This window comes from Toxorhynchites rutilus, chromosome 1, assembly GCF_029784135.1.
Source record: "Toxorhynchites rutilus septentrionalis strain SRP chromosome 1, ASM2978413v1, whole genome shotgun sequence".
NCBI classification, from domain to species: domain Eukaryota; kingdom Metazoa; phylum Arthropoda; class Insecta; order Diptera; family Culicidae; genus Toxorhynchites; species Toxorhynchites rutilus.
Genome location: NC_073744.1, coordinates 5415155 through 5437509, shown reverse-complemented (window position 1 = coordinate 5437509; position 22355 = coordinate 5415155). Strand labels below are relative to the sequence as shown.

The following is a 22355-nucleotide window of genomic DNA, read 5'->3' as shown; positions in this document are numbered from 1 at the left end:
CGACACCTGTCGGGTATACGTCTTATTGAAGTGCGCTAAGCACCACTTCAAGAGAGCACAGGCGCACTTTCACGCGCCGCGATCGGCTGACGATGAGGATGATGATGATGATCGTCATCATCATGATCGGCAGCGGCACCACCCCATGATGGTTGTTTTGCTGCGCACCACTTGATGTTGAAATCTTGCCTGATTCCTGCTCTCACTCGCCGACAGGCCGTTGAACATGGATTATATGTAGAACGGCAGCTCGTCCGCCGGACGGCTTCCCGAGCGCGTTGAAATATATCTATGAAACGATGAATGAATGTTTGGCACTCTTATTTCAGATATACATACGACGTGTTAAGTACTTTGGTGATTGGATTTTCATCAAGCTATTGTGCCGTTTGTGTTTCGTTCTAGGCCGTTGAAAGTGTCGAAGAGAAGGTCACCAGCAGCACCAGCAGTACGACCAAGACCTCATCGGCTACCGTTTCGGAAGATCAGCAAATCTACCAGCACCAAAAGTCCTACGTTGAACAGGTCTCCTCGGTGTCCAAATCGAAGCAATTCCACCACCAAACAGCCTGCGAAGAGTTCCTCGTGAGTATCGCTTGAGTACTTTCCCGTTCCAATTATTCAATGAACGCCTGTTCAATCCCTAGGTTCGGGAACGTCTGGTTAACGGTAAATACGAAAACGGCCTAAGCAACGGCAATCATCACGTGAGCACCGTTGACAGTAGCAGTCATAGCAGCAGTAGCAAGAAGAGTGTACAGGAGGAAGCCATAACATCAGCCACAACTGCAACCAACACAACTAGCTCCAGCAGCAACAGCAGCTCGAATCGCTACCGGGATTTCAAACTCGAACGCTTGAACTTGCCACAGACAGGAGGTGTCGTAAGCGGTAAGTACCCAAAATTGTTCTTCGTCATGTTGCCGTGGTCCAGCTTGTTAGTACATTTGACGCTTCGTAAATTTGACCTCATAACAATAGTTTGGGGCATAAGTCGTAGCCAAATTGGCATCTCAGAACATGGTTGTTCTGAGGAATAATATTAGTGTTACCATTGCGACTATATGTCGGAACGAGAGTGTCATCTCTTAGTTACTTCCTATAATGCGAGGAGTATGGATACACTACAAAAAAATATTGCAATGTAGAAAATTATATGTCTTCAATACTAGATATCTTAAAATAGCGATCAAAATTCCTTTTAAATTTTTCATACTGTAATGCAGACCGCAAAGCGTTTCCGTAACACGGGACTAAAAATCAGGCACCGTAACGGATCTTCACTGACAATTATTAGAGGGTGTATCCCTACCAGTGTTTACCGATTGATCCTTTCACTGAATAATTCGTTTTCGTCCGTTCAAATATGATATTACAGCAATCATTTCCGCCAGTGGCATTCTTTTGCTTTTACGTGCTACAAATCACGACACAAAAGAGAACGGGACAACTCTGCTTCGGTTCGCACTTCAGGATACACCAGCACGCAAGCAAAATCATCATGAAAGGTGCAGAACGTTTATATTCTTCTTTGCCTCTAACTCATTACATGTCGAACCTCTCCATGCATCATGAAACAGCAGGATCATGCGGACTACGCAAAGCGAATGATTCACATTCAACTAATGTAGCAGATCCTGTTTCTTAAGTCTCAGAGAGTGCAAACCATATGATTATTTAGCTATAGAGAGGCTCAGGGAAGGGTAGTCAGATTATATTTTTTCATTTTTAACGCTGCTATCCCTTGAAATATATGTATTCATATAGACCACATAGTTTTACTAGCAACACTGTTACAGTGAGAAACAAAAACTCTCTCGTTTTACCTTTTTTCCCATTCGCTGCTCTCCGCAAACGGTGACCGAATGATGACGTAATTTTTCTTGTATCGTTTATTGTTTTGCACTTGACTGTGCAGCGGTTTTCACTAAAGTAGAACAGAACGATACATATGGTTCAATCTTGTATGCAGGCTTCGAAAATGGTGTGCGATGTTTGGTACAGCTCGGATATGCAATCAACAGTCTTCGTTCCTCTCTTTGTTTAATCACTAAGGGGATCACAAGTAATTACTGTCATTCATACAGATATCCAAATAATCCACTCATGTTTGGTAATTAGAGACGTCTGTTAATCGCTCGATTAATTCAAATAATCGAATATCTGAAATTATAATCGAGTAATTTTTTATCGAATAATTTGAAATCAAAATATGAATACATCGAATAATTGTCACTGTAATCGCGATAAATGAAAGAAGGAATCTTTCTCAAGGTTAATGCATTTTTGGGTTAAGGATTTGGCTGCATGAACTTTTTTAACATTTTATTATCCAGCCATCCTTCATCTTCTTCTTCTTCAATGGCACTAACGTTCCTAGAGGAACTTCGCCGTCTCAACGTAGTATCTTACTTGCGTCATTTTTATTAGTACTTAGTTGAGATTTCTATGCCAAATAACACGCCTTGAATGCATTCTGAGTGGCAAGCTCTAGAATACGCGTGATCACAGTGCAAGTCGGAGGAAATTTCTTTGACGAAAAAATCCCCGACCAGAACGGGAATCGAACCCGAACACCCGGCATGTTAGTTATGACGCTAACCACTCGGCCAAGGGAGCACAGCCATCCTTCATCGACAACTCGATAGACCACGCGACCAGAATGATAGCGTGATACGTGATTTTTACAGGGAATAAATATTCGCTCGATTAATCGAATATTGAAAGACAATTATTCGAATGAGTCGAATAGTGAAAAATGTCCCAACGATTAATCGATAATCGAATAAATGAAAAATTTAGACATCACTATTGCTAATATATTCGTGAGAGGTTATTTGCATGACACATTGGGTCTCATTTCATTTTGATCGATACCCAAACACTGATCCCTACGCTACATGGCTACGCATATGCTTACTAAGCGAACCATCGTGGATTCAATCCCAGGACCCTCCATTGATTGATAGGCCTTTTTCAAGGCTAGATGCGAATAAACTTTTCAGGCGAATTACGGAAACCAGAATAAAATAGACCAAATGGAAAGAAAACTACAGCTGAACGTTTTTTGTTCTGAATGCTTTGACCGTGTGTAATACAATGAAGATCGGCTCACTGGTTGAAAATCAATAAAATAAAATTGTGTTGATATAAATACAATAATTATTTTTACGTTTAATGGGTCTATAGTGTAAGTTTTAACAACTTTAACATTGATTAAGCAAATTGTATTGCAGAGCTCGGAACGCTGCCACGGCTGCCTATGCTTTCAAAAATAGTAAACGGAAAAGTATTACATTCAATCAAAATGCCTCGCCCAACGAAGAGAAGGCTCTCCAACGTGAGTATGTGAAAACAATACGAAGGAAAATATTGAGGAATTATCAATATCGAGTTACTGTGCGGAAGAACTTGTTGATAACAAAAGATCCCTAATTCGCTTGTGTTATAAAATTTATAAATTTACTACCTGTACCCTGCCACGCTTTGCAGTGGCACATTGTGGTTGCATGGTTGAGTTGATTTTTTTTATTTTTTTACGTTGTAACAACAATCCTAGCTGTGTTTGATTGTTTTGTATATTGTATCATAGTTTGAGCTCAATCGGTTCCCTACTTTTCGAGTTTTTAACGCGCACACAAACGAACAGAAAATTTATATATATATATATATATATATATATATATATACTTTATATATATAAAATAAATTTATATATATATATATATATATATATATATATATATATATATATATATATATATATATATATATATATAAATTTATATATATATATATATATATATATATGATTTTGTCAAACACGTGGAAAAAAGATGTTTCCTTCACATAGAACAAATATTTATTACTGAATAGTCGATTTTCATTAGAAGCTCAATTTCAGAAACGCACTCTGGTCATATAAAAAATCATTTTTCTTCCAATTTTCCAATTTTTTATGCCGTAACAACACTCCTCGAAGTGGATTGTATATTGTGTACAACTTTGAGCTCAATCAGTTCCGTTCTTTCCGAGTTTTTGACGCGTACACAAACGAACAGAACATTTTTATACACCCAAACTTAATTTTTAGCACATTTTCTAGCATCCCGATTTATTACATTAAATGAGCTGAAAGATGACATAAAATGTTCTACTCCTCAATACATGTATATCATTTGTATAATATATATTCTAGAGCCAATGTGAGGGAGCAAAACAGGAGACACATTTAAATGAAAGCTTTTCGTATAGTTTGCCAAACACACGGCCCAGACAGAGAAAGATATATTCTCGTTCATCTTCTTCTTTATCGGCTTAGAAAACATCTTCCAACTTCATTTTATGATGAGGTGTAATATTATCACGCTCCTTTATAATAGCGCTGGCAGCTATATGGATAGCGTGGTCGTGTAAAGTAACTTCGCATTCCAGTCGGCCTTGGTTCGATCCCCATTGATGTCGTATGGACTTTTTTTTTTGCACAATCCCAAATGAAAAGAGAAAAGAAAAGCTTCAAAATAGCTCATTTTTTGCGCATTTGACTCTCATGACCAGGAAATGGCATCTTTTCTGCCAACGCTAGTTTGGGTGTATATACAGAGATTGAAAAGATAGTAATCTTCAAAACTTACATCCTTTTTGCTTTGGAAACATTGAAATTTGCCCTTATATTGAAAAATTACGCGTTATCCCTCGTCCAAAACTGTATCCTTTTAAATGTTTATTAAAGGTGTGTGCATAGAAGAACAACAAGTTATTCTCTAGCCTATTTGCGCAGAACAAATAGCTGAACTGACAGCTAAAACTATACCGAACCCCGTGTATAAACTAAGCTACTACATGGGCTGAAACGTTCGGGGGTTATGAATGAAAACAATCGTTTTTGGGCAAAGCTGTATTTATTCATTAACATATTTTCCTTCAAGGGCAATATACGTGGTATAGCGAGTTTCCTGTGTCACTCTGCAGACTGCATATGGACTCAGAAGTGTGGTAATGGATCAACGTTCCATCCATTGTCACAAAACGTCGAAAGAAGTCCACTCGATGACGCTTAAACAATGCCAAACCGGCTGTTCAATCATCAACGCACCGCTGTTTTTGGTCGACGGTCAGCAAACGCGGCACCTATCGCGCGGATAGCTTTTTCGTGGCCAAAATGTCGTGCAAAATGTATCCCACTGGTTCTTTTGAAATGCCCACTACCTCAGCTTACTCGCATAACTTTACGATCGTTGTCACTGCTCAAATGAGCATTGTCAATATTGCGCGCAATTATCAGTAAGCGCGATACGCTTGCCTTTGAGGTAGGAGATAAAATTTCTCCGAATGAGCGTAGAAAGGCCAAATAGAACAAGATTTACGACCTCGAATGGAAAGAAAATAGAAAAAGTCACAGGAGGGTTGTGTCCGATACACGACCGCATAGTTGACGTAGGATTCCGTTAGGCTATCTGTTGATTTGGGATTTGTTTGAAGAATTACATCGTTAATGACTTTGATAATGATTTGGTGGCCCTGAAAAGGACAATTTTGTTTGGTTGTTGGGTATTGTTTGTTCACTACCCCAGTGTTTACAACCGAGTGATGATGTTAAAAGTATGGTAGACTCCTCTACGATCTTAGTGTTGTAAGATCGCTAGACGAAAAAGCAATACATATGTTCTAGGAATTTTCATTGGGAAAATTATGATCATTCTAGGCAGGATCGGCCCGGCTAGGTGAAGAATAGGTGAAAGGGAATATGTAGATTCCCACACGCTTTTAGGTTTAGGTTCGTATATATAAGTCGAAGATTTACTGAATAAAGCACTTGAATTCGGTGTGTCCCGTTGGATACACTGGAACTTGGTAAACGATTTCCCCTCGTTTATTCCTTTTTCCCCTTAGGGAACTTGCGAACAACCAGGAGCTCTAGCAAGATACGTGCAATGAGTAGTCCTCAAGTCCACGATTGACGTGTCTAGTCTAGCGTTCTTATCTCTCTCTTCGGACTTAGCAAGTTCCCTGTTTCATCTCCCTTGGCTCCCCTCGATTTTTGGAGCGAGGTGCATCTGCGGTGCCTCCCGGGACTTTTCAGCCCATGCAGTATTTAAAGCAGCCGAAGTGACCCGAAGCTTAACTCGTCTCTAATCATCGAAGCTGATTTTTGATGGACCAGTATTAGCAAGATCTTGACTTCTCCGCGCTCGATACTTCTGTTGCTTTACAGTGTAAAATTGTGCCACAGGAAGAGTTTAGTCACTACTATTTTGAATTTTGCTGCGTTTGGAAAATTTTTCTACTGATTGTACGGATTGAAGTTCCAGATATTTTTTTGTGTAATTTTGTATCTTTTTACTCAAAACTGGTTTTCAGGTTTTCTGCCCCGACCGGTCTTCAATGAGTCTTTCGGATGCTTCGACAGCATCGATGCGATCGGAGGTGGCTACACAAAAAAACTATGTACCAAAAAATGGTTGCTTTTTTGGAAAAGCACCATTAGTATGAAGATATTGTGTTCTGGCAGGATCTAGCGGACCTGGGTCACTCTGGATTGGTTGAGCGCTCACAACAACTCAAATCCCGACTCATGATGGGGAGACTCCGGGAATCTCGAACGCACGTTGTCTATACAAGTCTATACTTGTAAAAATGCAATAAAGAATTGGATTTAAAAAAAACTTTTTCACTGAACGTGTTTCCACCCGTTATTGGCAAGGCAACTACATCGCAACTCATTGGCACTGTACGAATAATTGAAGTGAGTTAATAATAAACACACTATCAGAAGATATGTCATCAATCTTCAGAGCAGTAAATCATCTTGAATCAGCCTAATTGGATGCATAAATCTTAGCCATTGTTCAGACCACAGTCGTCTTCTGAGCTCCCTCTGCTTTCGGATTCAATTTATGATGGGAAACCCATCGTAAACTGCGGCGTCCCTCGAGGAACGAGCGATTTTCCGACACATGCCACGCGAACTGTCTGTGAGTAATTCCCCCCTCTAAGTACGACTCGAGCAGCGGCTGGCGGTGTTGATGTTTTTCATACATTTTACCATCCCATTTTCTCATTTACCCGAGGAAATTGTCTGAACGAAAAATAATGGCTTTCTTGTTATTTTGAGTTAAACTCTGCATCGGTCCGAGAAGTGCGAGCAAGAAAAAAAGTCACAGCATATTATTGTAGCTAAGAGCTCATCGTTGTTTGACAACCCAAGGTCGATGAAATACCATACTTCGAAGTGTGAACCTGCGAAAAGTATACTCGTGTGGAATGTACCGATGTCACACGCGCGTATCGAGCTGAATATTTGCGCGTCTGATCCCTAGCACTGATCGATGACGGCAATCACTGTCAAATGCTGATAAATGTGACAGTTTTTCAACATTTTCTCACCGAAGAACGATTGCATAACATTTCTTTTTAATCGAGGGAGAGAATGAAAAATTTAAATTTACCATATTGATTCATACATCCGGCGCGGATCGCTCTTCTGAGGATGACAATTTCAGATACAAAACTAAAATATGTCCACTCGCGTATCACCCACAAGATCACAGACCGGTGTGTGTGTGTGTGTGTAGTGACACCATCGCATGCCGGAGTGGAATTTTGCATGCGGCTAAAAATATCCCGTCTTGCGACAATCCAAAGCACCACAGCACCACGTTTTGCTGCAACTCCGCCTCCTCACCATCACTTCCTGTGTAGTACACACAGAACACACGGCGGGGCAGCAGCTCTGATATTTTCGATTCTATCTGGTCCCTGCGTTCGCGGCTCCATCACTTATTATGGTTCATCGCAGGCGGGGCTAAATTTGCGCGCCAATTCCACCACCACGCACACTTACGATTACCCCACACACTCACGTCACCATCGGGAAAAATGAAACCCCAGGCCGGACATGCATCCACCGATGAGGACCCGGTCGGTGGTCGCAAAAATATTCCACGACAAATGCGCGACGAACACAAGCGATGTGTTCACCAACTAGTAGTGAGTGAGTTGGAAGCCAGGAAGATTCAGAAATTGTGTTTATGATATAAAAGTCATCATCCAGCGACTATGTACTGCGATAGAGATGCAAAAATGGACAGGTTTACGGCAGCTTCCCCATCTCGCGCTCTCATTGATGAGCAACGGCGAAAAAAAATGGCACGAACAAGAATACGCATGTCGATTTTTATAGCCGGCCGCCATAAAAGTCGCTCCACATTTGTTTATATCCAACTCCCGTCGACCTCTAACCCCCTAGCCCCCTCAGCACACGCTGATTCAGAGCCGACGAATCCAGACCCGATTATTATTGTCACCATGCGGAAATAGACGGCTGGCATGTTTTGAATATATATAATATTTATATTGATTCCAGTTGATTATGATTCTTAGTGAACATGAAGAATAGAATATTGTTCATTAAACAGTTTCTGAAGAAAATTTATCTCTAATTTATTAATCACTAGCTGACCTGGCAAGCGTTATTCTGCCATATTAATTATCTAGTGTGGTTGATATAAAGTGGAAAAAATAATATATTGTTGTCATACAGTAGAAAAATCAAATAAAGGAAATCATCATTAATCATGTTTAATAGCTGTCTCGTTGATGAAATATACACGCTTGTTGATTTCAAGATGGGCGATGAAATTTTTCATCTCCTGGATCCCGTTCTTGAATTCGGAGACCAAAGATACGCCAGACAACTTCATTGGAGCTGATGTACCGGTCAATTTAGCAGCGCATCATTTCATCGTTGTCATTCAATCGAGGAGTATTCACATCGGTATTGCATAGAATTAAGTCATACACACGTTCTGTAATGTCATAACAATGCATTACGGCTTGACCTGGCAATAGTGTTTTTTTTTCCTCACGTCACTTCTTTTGATTTTCTATGCGATATACGCCTTGTCCCTTCCGATCGGTCGGGTATGTTTCGTCTAAGAGTTTTCCTCCGATTTGTACTGTCGTCACATATATACTAAAATATGTCACTCAGAATACATTCAAGATGTGTTGCTTGGCATAGGATTCTAAACTAAGTATTAACAAAAATGATTCAAGTAATACTAAATTGCGAAGGTGAACGTTAGAAACGTTAGTGCCATTGAAGAAGACAATGGTGAGTATCGCATGAACGGTGTGTGTCAACGATGAACTCCAGATTGTTGCTCCCTCTTCGAAACAGCAATTGCTCTGCCAACACCACTCAGTGACGGAAAAAGTATTTTTCTTGTTTTGAGCTGAATAATCATGACTGTAAACAATTAATATGGAATAATTTGTCTCTATATCATAAATATTGCATATTTCGGCTGTGCTCAGCAGAGACGAAAATGGTACTACTCTACAAATTTTCAATGTCAATATCTGCGTTGTTCATATTTGTGAATAGTTGTCCGTCATTATCAGTATTCTTTCGTTGATATATTGAATATCTTTCCTACGCTTATGATCGTGTCGTTGGCGAAATCTCTACACCCAAAATTGATTTTTAGCTCATGTTTTGTCATCCCGATTTATGACATTAAATGAGACATAACATAACAGAAAATGTCATGACTCACAAATACTGGTAAGCATTTGTATAATATACATGGTACAGCAATATAAGATTAATACGAGCGAGCGAAACAAAAGACAAATAAGCTTTCAGCATACTTCGCCACATACACGGCCCAGACCGAGGTAGATATTGTTCTCCTTTATGCGCTTCTTTTTTACTCTTAGAAAGCACTTCCCAACTTCATTTTATAATCAGGTGCAATATTATCACGTATTTGTTGAACTGAAGCACCATTAGCCATATGGATAGCGTGGTCGTGTAAAATAGCTTTGTGTTCCAGCCGGCCTTGGTTCGGTCCCCATTGACGTCGTATGGACTTTTTTGGCACAATCCCAAATGAAATGAGAAAAGAAAACAGAAAGAGATGTCTGCACGCATACATACAAACCATTTTTAAGCTCATTATTTGCGCATTTGACTCTCCAGCACACTAAATGGCATCATTTCTGCCAAAGATGAAATGTTTTTGCCAATGCTAGTTTAGGTGTGGGAAAACGTTTTGTACATATTCCATCTGCCATGCCAGGCGATAAATGTTTCCGACCACCGCATTAGCCATGAACCATGCTTGTGGTAACAGCATCGAACAGTACATATTTCATATTCCGGAATTCGATTGGTTTGAAACTGTTTCGAATTTCACGATTCGATTGAAATCGACTTTTGGATTCTTAAATTCGTTTGACTCAAATTCAATCTTTCTATGCAAACGCGGTAACCTTGCCTTGTCGCAAAACAAAAGTCAAAATAATTCATCCGTATTTGTGGCACAATTTACCCTCTAAAAGATTGGCAGTCCCGAAGACAATTTTAAATTGTTAAAATTTGAATGAAAATTATTACTCGATGTCGTTTAAATACTTAGAAGACATAGTCCTGACCCTTACTTAACCTTTTTATATAAATTTCCTTGCATTTCCATCAAAACTTCATCTATAATAGAAAATCATCATCAGACACAATTTACGTTCAAGATTTTTTTTACCACTTGCAGAAACGTGCAATTTTTTTACATGGAACACATATTTGACACGTAGAGCTAATTTTCATTTTTTTTTCTTGTTTTGAAAGCGTGTTTAAAATACATTCATTACCAGTCTTGCTTCACAGAAATAGAACACGAAGCTCAATGTCGCTTATGTTGTCACATTTGCACAACTCGATTGGGCGATCTCTAGAAAAAAGAATCGATCATAACGGATCAATTTTCTAAACGGCATAGGGATCAATTCTCTGATTAAATCGGTACCAGAGGATCGATCTTTGAATAATCAAATATCTTTTTTCCCAATTTATTTCTTTATGGATAGCACCAACGTTCCCAGTGGAACTTTTGCCTTCTCAACGTAGGTATTACTTGCGTCAATTTCATTAGTAGTACTTAGTTGAGATTTCTATGCCGAATAATACGCCTTGAATGTATTCTGGAATGGCAAGCTCTAGAATACGCATGACCACAGTGCAAGACGGAAGAAATTTCTTTGACGAAAAATCCCCCGGCCAGAAAATGCATTCCATTTGCACGGGAATTGAACCCGAACTCTCCAGCATTTTAATGTGGGACACTAACCACTCGGCCACTGGAGCTCCCAATTCATTTACTTATTCTATATAAGTGTTGTCTTTTCTTTAAACATGGAATAAACGTTCTCATTTCTGATATCAAAGGCATTCTATTTTGATTCTCAGAATAAAGGTCAAAAAAAAATTCGAAAGCCCAGAACATTTGTATTTTCCAAGGCATTCATCTTATACCGTTATGGAACCATTTATTTAATTAGGATAACTGAAAATTATTATTAGAAATTCAATTGGTATTCATCGGGAACTCGACTAACAATAATCTCATAAAATCCAATTCTTCGTCCTGGATGCGGTGGTGTGAATATAACTTGTGACCACTTGTTTTGTATTGACCAAACATACAAATTGCTTCTCGTAAATTTGTGACCACTAGTTTAAAAACCTTGACCGTCCAATCCTTGTTCGAACACACACGCAATGCATTGTCATGACCTTTAACATGAAAATGCATTGCGTTTTGACCTGGCAATAGAAAAGGCTGTATCGGATTGCTCATGATAGTATCTCGCAAGTGAATGTATTCTTCCTCACGCCGCTTTTGTTGATTGTGTCGTAGGTATCGCTGTCATTCGCACTCTACCTTCTCGTACATGTCGATCGTAAATTGTTGACATAGCTCCCGACATCGTAGAATGGCTTTGTCCTGACCGTGTCGAATCATCATACACTGCGTTTCATAACTATAGAATCACTCCATTTTTATGAGTTTTCGGAGATATGTAAGAAGTCAGTTGAATTGAAGTATATAGTGTTGGATGAGGAGTGATCGTACGAATAGTAGATGTAGCTTACAAACAGTATGAGTGATTTGAAGAGCTTAAACGTGGAGACGATCTTGCGTAGTGGTAACACCCATACCTCTCACGCTAAAGGTCACGAGTTCAATTCACACTTCCGACATTCGCCCAAAAATGGAAGTAAAAAGTAACGAACAAGCCAAAATGTGTTGAAAGTCACTATAAAAGGGAAAAAAAAGCTTAACGAGCGGTATCCTCTGCGTAGAACGAGATACACACTACAACATGGTGCAGCTTGGTCGTAACCACCCCAAATGGGTTATTTCATTTGATTTAATTGAGAACTAAAGATGACCTATGAATTAGAAACTTATTGTGATTCATGTGAAATTGACGTTAATTTTCACATGTTCATAAACATCAATTTTGAAATGAGAATATGTGTTCATATTGAATGAAGTAACTGTGGTGGGGTCTCGTTGTTTAATGTTGATGTAATATCCGTCTTGTCCCTTCAGGACGGTAGGAGGATGTTTCGCCGAAGGCACCCTTCTGACTTGCTTCTCTTTACATTTACACACGTGCCCTCCAGCTGGTTAACAAAATTGATGATAATTTGAAGAATTTCTATAATTCAACGTGAATTCCGTGCATTCATTGTAATTTTGTTTCTTATCGCAAAACATTAGCCCACCTTTTTTCATTTTTTTTTTTATTAGGGTGGCCCGAAAAATCTTTTTTTTTCACTTTTTCCCAAAAACGACGAACTTTTGAACCACTGCACCAATTCAGACGATCGACATATCAAATTGAAGCCAATGAACTAGTCTTTTATTAAATGATGAACTTGCAAAAAAGTGGATTTCATTTCCGTAATTATTGATTGTCATCGTTTTTTTATTGTTTTCATGGCTTTTGACTAGAGGGCGCTATTTTTTAAAACATTTTTTCTTGAAAGCTGAGGATTTTTTACATAACATATCTCGATATCAGAGATGCTTTTTCCGTTTTTGAGATACGATTTTTCAAAGTTAACCGATGGTTCGAAAAAAACAATCTTCTCCCTTTTTTCCACTAAAAACTCATAACTTTTGAACTACTGGACCGATTCAGATGATCGACATATCAAATTGAATCTTATAAATTATAAAGGTTATCTTATTGGCTTCAATTTAATATGTCGATCATCTAAGTCGGTTCTGTAGTTCAATTGTTTTAATTTTTTGCAAAAAGTCTTTTTGAATAAAATGGAAAAAATGATTTCTCGGACCACCGATTAATTTTGAAAAATCATCTCAGAAACGAAAAAAAACATCTCTGATATCGAGATATGTTATGTAAAAAGTTCTCAGCTTTCAAAAAAAAAAAATATATATATATATAGCGCCCTCTAGTCCAAAGCCATGAAAACAATAAAAAACGATAACAATCAATAATTACGGAAGAGGGTCTCCGTAGCCACATTGGTTGCGCGTTCGTTTAGTAAGCGATCGATCGTGGGTTCAAAACTCAGGGCCCTCATTGACCATCTTTGTGTAGTTACAGAATAACTACGTCCACGCAACAATCATCAGCGATGGAGATCGATCCACGGTCGAAATAAGATCGATTCATCCATACAACTGCTCTGCTTCTGCATCGGACTGCTGTTCTATAAATAACTCAACAATGATCAATCAACTGTCTCCGCTGTCTGGTCTAACTGGATAATGGAAGAACAGAAGGAAAACTCTTACCCATAAATGGGTACTGTGTAAATGTGTACCATATGCAATGGTATAGAAGAGAATACTCTAACGCCGAAAAATGGCAACTGTGTAATATGCTTATTATAGATATAATAAACATGTGACATGTACACGATTAAAATTCGGCTCTGTTACAGCTATAATGCTAATGAGCCTAAAATAAACAAAAGGGATAAAAAATAATTACGGAAAAAAATCCAATTTTTGCAAGTTCATTAATAGAAGACTAGTTCATTGGCTTCAATTTGATATGTCGATCATCTCAATCGGTTCAGTGGTTTAAAAGTTATGAATTTTTGAAAAAAGTCATTTTTGAGAAAAAGAAAAAAAATCAGTCCGCCCTAAAATGGAAATGAACACTCTAATAAAAAAATTAAAAAATACGGACCTAAAGTTTTGCGATAAAGAACAAAATTACCATTTTTAACGAAAATCTGAGAACCACTATATCAGTTTGGTATGGAATGGCTGACATAGTGTATAACCATTTTCATCATAAGCTCCCACAGTTCATGGTTCAATCTCAAATGGCACTATGCTCCTGCATCAAAAACCGACGTAAAATTGTGCAACTTACGAACGAAGTATGGAAAACGACAATTCCATTTCCATGGAACCGGTTCGAACTTCGACATCTCCACACGAGGCAAAGTTGTTGTTTGCTGTTCCATTTTGCCACCAAAAAAAAAGTGAATCGAACAGAAAAACACGAAAGTAGAACTAGAGCGTGCCGTGTGGGCGAATGATCCCTCCTCCTCCCCCTCCCAGCTTTCCTATTTCCATCCTGTGTCTGTACCTTCTGTGCTGCGTGTAATGTGTATAATAACAATCGAAATTTTATAAATATCGTCGTTTTTTGGCACCACACAAGAACATTTGACGCAAAGATTAATCATCGTACACTTTCCCGGATCTCCGCCCAGTCGTCGGTTGAGAATGCTGGGAACGTGAAAATGAAGAAAATTGAGCTCGACATCGACAATCATTTGGAATGAGTCCGTGTGGATCCACGAAGTTGATAGTGTAATATGTACGATGAAGTCGATTTTTTCCCTTGTATACGCTTCCTGTGAATCGACATGTGTTCTTGTCGCTACTAATAAACAATTCAACCGCTCCAAAATAGATTCCGAATGAAAATTTGTCGCTTCTGTTCCCAGGGGCGGCGGCGGCGCTTCGTATGAGGCTGCTAATCAGTGTCAGACTTTTATGGCGGCTGGTTGTATTCCGCAAAGAGTCAACCACTGAGGGTTATTAGAGAATGGATTCCTTATTTTGTCCCCAACAAATTGTGAGAATATCGACGAAACATAAATAATTTTCCCTCACAGTCATTTTTCCACAATGACAAGAACTCTTCTGTCAGCGTCAAACAATTCCGTCACGCTATTAGTCCGAGACAGCGGAGACAAAAAACCTGTAGGGGTGTGCAATTATGACACGACTGACGGAAGTGAATTATGCCTGATGCCCTCCAAATTTTCGTTTCAGTCACTCTAATGACACATTTTACCCCTGTCAGCAATCACTGTCCGGCACGAAACGATGACAGTCCGATCGGGAATGTGATTTTTTCGCAACGTTTCCCCCCAAAATATGGAACCATTAATCGTCACAATCCAGATTCATTGCAAAGTATTCAAAGCAAAATAACAATCCCGTGTCGGTTCGGGAAAAAAATTGCAAACCCCGTAAAACATTCCATTTGTTCATCAAACACCTACTTCATCTCGGCAAGGCAGTTAAATTCCCCCGGCAATTCCCTAATGTTTTCCACCACTTTTCTTGTGACAAGCGGAAAAATTCAAGCACCACACACCATGGACTAGATAATCGCTGCTCAGCTTGTCTTAAATAAAATCGAATGATTTATGAGGTGCGTGGCTTTCGTGTGAAACCACACGACGACGCTCTCACCAGTTGGAAGTGCGTTAATTATTGTTATTATCGCCAAAAACAAAACAATGTTGTTTGCCGTCGCCATCGACGTCTCAGCAGATGGTCCATCGAAACTCCCCATCCTCATCCCCAGGCAGTAGCCGAGAGAGAGAATCGAAATTTATAACACGCTCGGGTCTGCTCTGACGTATTGTTGAGAAACGCCATTATTTGAATTTCGAGACTCGAGATCGAGATCGTTACGGGTGCGAAAAGCGAGGAAAGATTTGTCACTTCCATTAGCTTTCCTTACGCGGGTGACAACGCGGGAGTGGTTGTCCATTCCGCGGAGAAAAATCCGACACAACAGGCAACAGTGTCCGTGGTGTTTTATTTTTGAGCAAGAAAACAGGTGTAATGACGAGATCCCCGCGCGGAGGACCAAAATGCCGAAATATGACCACAGCCCGGAGGGATATTTCTTTTTTTTTCTAGATCTTTTTTGGCCTCTGCAACATTCCTTCGATGAGAAACGCTCGAAGTGGCGCCAAATACGCTATCGCCATGGATGATGGATGACGGATGAACGGATGAAGGGTGTTTTCATACTTTTTTTTTGTTTGTTGGCTGTGCCAAAGGAGGAGGTTGGGCCTCTCCGATGTAAACATCAAAATTACGCCGGAAATAAACTACCAAAAGCACTTATGGTTTGTCTGTGAACTCATGTAAGGATGAATTCCACATTGAAGCATGTCTCTTTGAAATTTATAATTTGCTGACCCGGCAAACGTTGTACTGCCATATACATTATTCCTAGTGAATATTTTAAATAACTATTGTATTGTAAGTGTGTTCGAATGTCCAAATTCATAACTATTGGGCCCCGACACGACAAATAACTTCATTGAAGCGGATATACCGTCCAATTTGTAGCTTTGTATTATTTCGTCGTTGTCATTCAATCGAGGAGTATTCAAATCGGTATTCTGAATTTGAAAACACAACCCTATTGCTTCCCTTATTCAGGTACTTTATTTCTGTTCACCGAACTACAGAACTCAACAATCATATTAACATTGAATTATTTGCTCAGATGAGGCGAATATGGTACTACCCAACAATTTCACGATTCGATCGAAATCGAATTTTGTATTCTGAAATCCGTTCAGCTTAAATTTGATCGTTCTATGCAAATGTGGCAACCTTGCCTTGATAAAATTTACTCTCTATCAAAAAGTAAACAGTAACTTTTCATTTCAGGACAATGTTTTCTAAAAACCGACCGCTCTAGTTGTACACGAATATTTCACGATGCCAAATGTTTTAAAATTGCATGACGTCGAGATTTACTGTTATATCGAGAAAAAAAACTCCAGAACAAAAAATAATAGCGCCCTTGGACCATGAAAACTAATATGCTAATATATGATATGCTTTAATTTGATATGTTAACCCCTTAGCGTATGATTTAATTTTCAAAAGAACGAACCAAATGCAAACGCTTCGATGAGAGACTCGATGTTGTACGTTTTGGCACAATCATCTCACATCGAGTGAGACTTGATGTTATACGTGAAAGGGTTAAACATCTCAATCGGTTCAATAGTTTCAATGTTTGAATATTTGAGAAAAATAATTTTTGGAAAAAAAAGGAAGGGGGGTGGATTGAAATTTTTGAACCACTTTGAAATGGAAATGGGCACCCCAATGGAAAAAATTAAAAAATGCAGGACTAATATTTTGCCATAAGGAACAAACCTACCAATTTTCACATAAATCTGAGAACCACTATATCGGTTTGGCATAGAATGGCTGTATATTGATTTGCTTTGCGAATATTTGTAGTTGTCACTTGTAAAAAACAGCCTTGGAGACCATCTCCATTTTTCAACAAGAAAACAATTCGAAACACATTGCGGAGAAAACCTCTGAGTTCTTCTCCACAGTCCCCCGACTAGAACTCCATTAAAAATCTGTTTTTTTTTATGATAAATTGCACAAAATATGGGTTACTGACAAAAGTTTTGAAGCTCATGAAACTGCGTGGGAACAAATTGGCTTGGAAAATCTACACGAACTTGTCGAAAGTATGCCACAACGACTCGAAGCCGTAATTAAGGAAAAAGTCGGCCGTACCAAATTGAACGGATGAATGAAGCTTTTCTGATCACCATTTAATAAAATGAAAACAGAGTTTATCGGCAATCATGAACACATAACTTTCAAATAAACCACAACCATTCTCACAATTCATTCTTCTTTATTCTGAAATGGACTGAGATCGAATTAAAATGCTACATTTACCCCATATAAACAGTTACTATAAGTTGAAATAAACATTTAACGGAATAGTATGTCGATTGAATGATTTATTTTGTCCAGTACTGTATATTTATTGCCATTATTATCTACCTTTGAAAACGCACAACATAAACAATGTGTATGTGTGATTCAATCATACACAAACATTCTCCACCTGACGGTATGAAAACCGATGCGTTATATCTTTTCATCGGGCCGCTCCTCCGGAACGATTTCACTCTGAGACGGATGGTCATAGCGAAGGCAGTATTTTTTGTTTGCTGCTCCATTTTTTCTCTTGGATAGAATTATGTACGATGGTTAGCTGGGATTATTTTCGAAACGACATTAAAATATTCAAATGGTGCCTCGCTGCTACGTTATTTTGAACCAATCAGAACGCGGATTTTTTTTAATGCTTTCCGTATCCAATTATTGAAAAGTAATAATGCTAATTATTATGATAGATATATTTCCAAAAGATTGGATGCAAACCTCTCTGCGATTTATCGAGAAATGGTCGAGTTATGGGCTTTCGAAATTTTTCATTATTTCGTTACATGTTGAAGTTCTAGATTTGCATTTTACACTCTATTGCTTTCTGGTAAACGTAATCATATAGCATATGAAACAAATTTTGAAGAATTTTCAATTCGATTGGTTTTGAAACCATCAGAATCCATTCGCAGCCGTTCCGTTAGCTAGTTTTTTTTGGTAAAATAGCACACTTGCAAACAATTTGGATTTTAGTTTCGTTATGTTATGGACTAGAGGGGGGTATATTTTTTTATTATTTTTTTTTTTTTGAAAGCTGAGGTTTTTTACATAACATATCCAAAAATCAGAGATGTGACTTTTTTCGTTTTTGAGTTACATCTTTCAAAGTTAACCAATGGTTAGAATGGTTTTGTATTCATAACTCTGGAACTACGGAACCGATTCAAAAGATCGACATGTCGAATTGAAGTCAATGAGTTAGTCTTTGAAAAAATGCGATCTATTGAGAAATTATCGGGTTTTTTTTTATTATTATTAAATCGTTTATTTTTACAGGCTCAGTTACATAAGTTTAAAGGAGCCAAACTCCTATTTGTATAGTTACAAGTATATATAAACATTTTTTATTAATTCTAATGTTAATGAAGTAGAGAACCGATTACTCGCGGCTTGCTCGAGTTTAGAAGGGTGACATTTTGTTTCAGGAAAAGGATGGGATATAAAGATATGTTGACAATGTTCACACTCACATTCGCACTCACATTCATCATACTCAATTCTTAAGCCTATCTTATATCTAACATGTATTTACATTTCACCTTATTCTATTGTTAGTAAGAAGGGATTTGATTTCTCGCGAAGGGAAAGGAAAAGGAGAATATAAGGATATAAGGACAATCACACACGAAGATTGATAGCTTTTAGGAAGACATATATTTGGGACATGTAATCAAGATCTAAACCAGCTAACACATCTCTCACCGGCACATTGGGCTGCCTTCCTCTAGCCCGAAGAGAGTTTTCTAAATTCGATCTGGCAACAAGATACTCCTCGCACGACCAAACAACGTGTTCGATGTCGTGGTAACCTTGGCCACAAGCACAGATATTGCCATCGGCAAGATTAAAACGAAAGAGTAGCGCGTCTAACGAACAGTGATTGGACATGAGTCGAGAGAAGGTGCGAATAAAGTCCCGACTTAAGTCCAGACTTTTGAACCATGGTTTGAAGCTAACCTTAGGGATAATCGAGTGAAACCACCGGCCCAATTCATCTTCGTTCCATTTACGTTGCCAGTTAGCGATGGTATTTTTACGGACTAAAGAATAAAATTCATTGAAAGCGATTTGACGCTGATAAATATCGCCTTCAATTGCACCTACCTTTGCCAATGAGTCAGCCCTCTCGTTACCCGGAATTGAGCAATGTGAAGGGACCCAGACAAAGGTAATGACATAACAGCGTCTGGTTAAGGCACTCAAAATTTCTCGTATTCTCTCAAGGAAGTACGGCGAGTGCTTTTCCGGCCTCACTGAACGGATAGCTTCGACAGAGCTAAGACTATCCGTTACAATGTAATAGTGTTCAACAGGTCGTGAGGCGACGCTGTCCAGCGCCCAGTATATCGCTGCCAATTCAGCAATATACACTGAGCAAGGATTCTGAAGACTGTGGGAGGTGCTAAAAATTTCGTTGAACACTCCAAATCCTGTGGACTCATTCATAGAGGACCCATCATAAAGTACATATTATCACAATTGACACGCCCATACTTTGCATTGAAGATCGTAGGAATGATCCCCGATCGATGATAATCTGGAATTCCATGGATTTTCTCCTTCATGAACAGATCAAAATGTACAGAGGAATTGATGTAGTCAGGAAAACAAACACGGTTGGGAGTATACGAAGAAGGATCAACCTGCATGGAGGTGAATTCATGATATGAGCTCATGAATCCTGAATGAAAATTTAGCTCGATAAGCTGCTCAAAATTTCCGATCACCAATGGGTTCATAACCTTACACCGGATGAGGAACCGAAGAGATAATAAATTGAAGCGATCTTTTAGTGGGAGTACGCCTGCCAAAACCTCGAGACTCATGGTATGCGTTGAGGGCAAATTATCGAGTTATAAGGCATTGAAATCTCATTGATATTAATGTCCTTTGCTCGAAGCTTTATGTGTTCGATCACTTAACTAGCTATACAGTTATCGCCATGACGTGAAAAGTAAACCCTGCTATTACTGTTCGGAAATTAATATCCTATCGCGTGAAGCTATCGGTCACCTTTATGAAGTAAGGTACCAACGAGCTGCAACCGAGATGATACATACCCGAACGTGCCATCATTTCCCGTGAAATTCCTTCGACGCATGCATATCTGCTCCGAGAACACATCCGGCCCAAAACGCTCGCACGCCCCACAGGAAAATTTTAATTTTCCTTCAGTGGATTCAAATTAGCCTGGTGAATTGCGCGACAGGTGTCAATGCGTCCACCTCGTCTATATCTCCGCCCCAAATATACGCGCACTCTAGCTGGAAGGCACCCTGAAAATTTGGTACAGACAAACAAGCACAGATACCCGAGCTCTCGAGGTGGAACTGGACGGCAACAATTACATAATGTTCGCTCACAAGCTGGTATTAATTCGTGCAATTAAAATACTATTTTGTGGCGATTTAATTAACATTCTCGGCACGAACGGCTTGACACGCTCCATGGTTCCGAAGGATCTGAAATTAAGATGTTCCGAGCGCGGACCAAATTAGCGCCGATCGCAATCTTTGTCTTTTGGAGAAGGGCACGAAGGGAACGAATGCTGCATGAGCTGCATGAGCTCTACACGACGAAGCGGCGAATCCACCCATGAGATGGCGTGGATATCGACCGAGTTATTGCGCCATTCTCTCCGCAGCCAAATTATTCTAAAATGTTGAGATATTCCGTTCGCTTGGTTGACAGAGCGTCCAAGCGGGTGTCATATGGTTAGTCGAGCACACACAAAGCATTCCGGCCAAAGGGTGGCAATTTTCGCACCCAAATTTCCAAGTTCATTTATCGGTTCCCCTATCAAGCGCTGGTGGCAGATGGCAAATGTGGAGTGCGGATACGACAGATCCATTCGTTATTTCTACTTCTGGGAAGGAGGAGGACGGTGTAACAAGGGAAAACAGCTGGTAAACAAAACATGAATGTACCAGTGTGACACTGCCCGGCACTAATAATAGCAATCCAAGCAGAGAATATATGACCGCACCAGTATTGACGGCCACCGCGCGGCGGATCCAGGTGACAAATTGCACAATAAATTGCACCCCGATGTACGTCAGCGAGAGGCGGCCGTTTTCAAGTGTACTTCCAAGTGAGCTCTTGCTCTCCGGCGGCAAAGACCATCGTCGTGTGAAATGTGTTGATTTATATGTTTTAAATTGTATATTTTTGGGCGGCGATCACATGCGAAAATGCCAATCCAAGGCGGGGAAAATCATTTTGCGTTGAAGCAGTGACAATTAGATTCGCCACGAAACAAAATATAGCACCACGCTTGCTGCTGGCTTACGGAATATTTACGCGATCAAGGTTTCATTCATTCGGTATTTTTATGCAGTATTGTAGAGTTTTTATTTTTGCAGATCGTGTATGACTTTTTGGATAATGTTTATAAATTTGCCCAGTCAATGATAATCCAGAATTTGTGTCTTCATGTGGTTGGTATTTGAATCCACGACATTGTACTTGGTAGAATTGTACGACTTTTCCGAACATAATGCGTCTTTCATCTTTTTTCATTTTCCGTTTCAAGTCCTGAAGGAAATTTGAGACTGCGGCGTATCTTCTTTAAATATATTCGGAATCAACATGCAACAAATGTCGTTACGTAATCCTACGTTAACCGTGCGGTCATGTCTCGGACACAATCCTTAATCTTTTGTTTGGCTTTTTTCTCCCGATTCACAGTCATAAACTGAAGAAATTATGAACAGATTTTTTGTATTTTTTTGAAAATTCAAGAGATTTTAAATACATACCACGCAACATTCA

General features: G+C 39.2%; 1 protein-coding gene across 8 annotated transcripts in view; it reads left to right on the top strand.

Moving 5' to 3' along the window:
* The window catches only part of LOC129762149 (filamin-A), a 185894-nt gene that overhangs the window by 125093 nt on the left and 38446 nt on the right, over positions 1-22355 (top strand). For all 8 annotated transcript variants that reach the window (XM_055760144.1, XM_055760147.1, XM_055760148.1 and 5 more), the window contains 2 exons: positions 406-585; positions 648-891. In XM_055760144.1, the coding sequence (XP_055616119.1) occupies positions 406-585; positions 648-891 (424 nt within the window). The remainder of the gene's footprint in view (positions 1-405; positions 586-647; positions 892-22355) is intronic.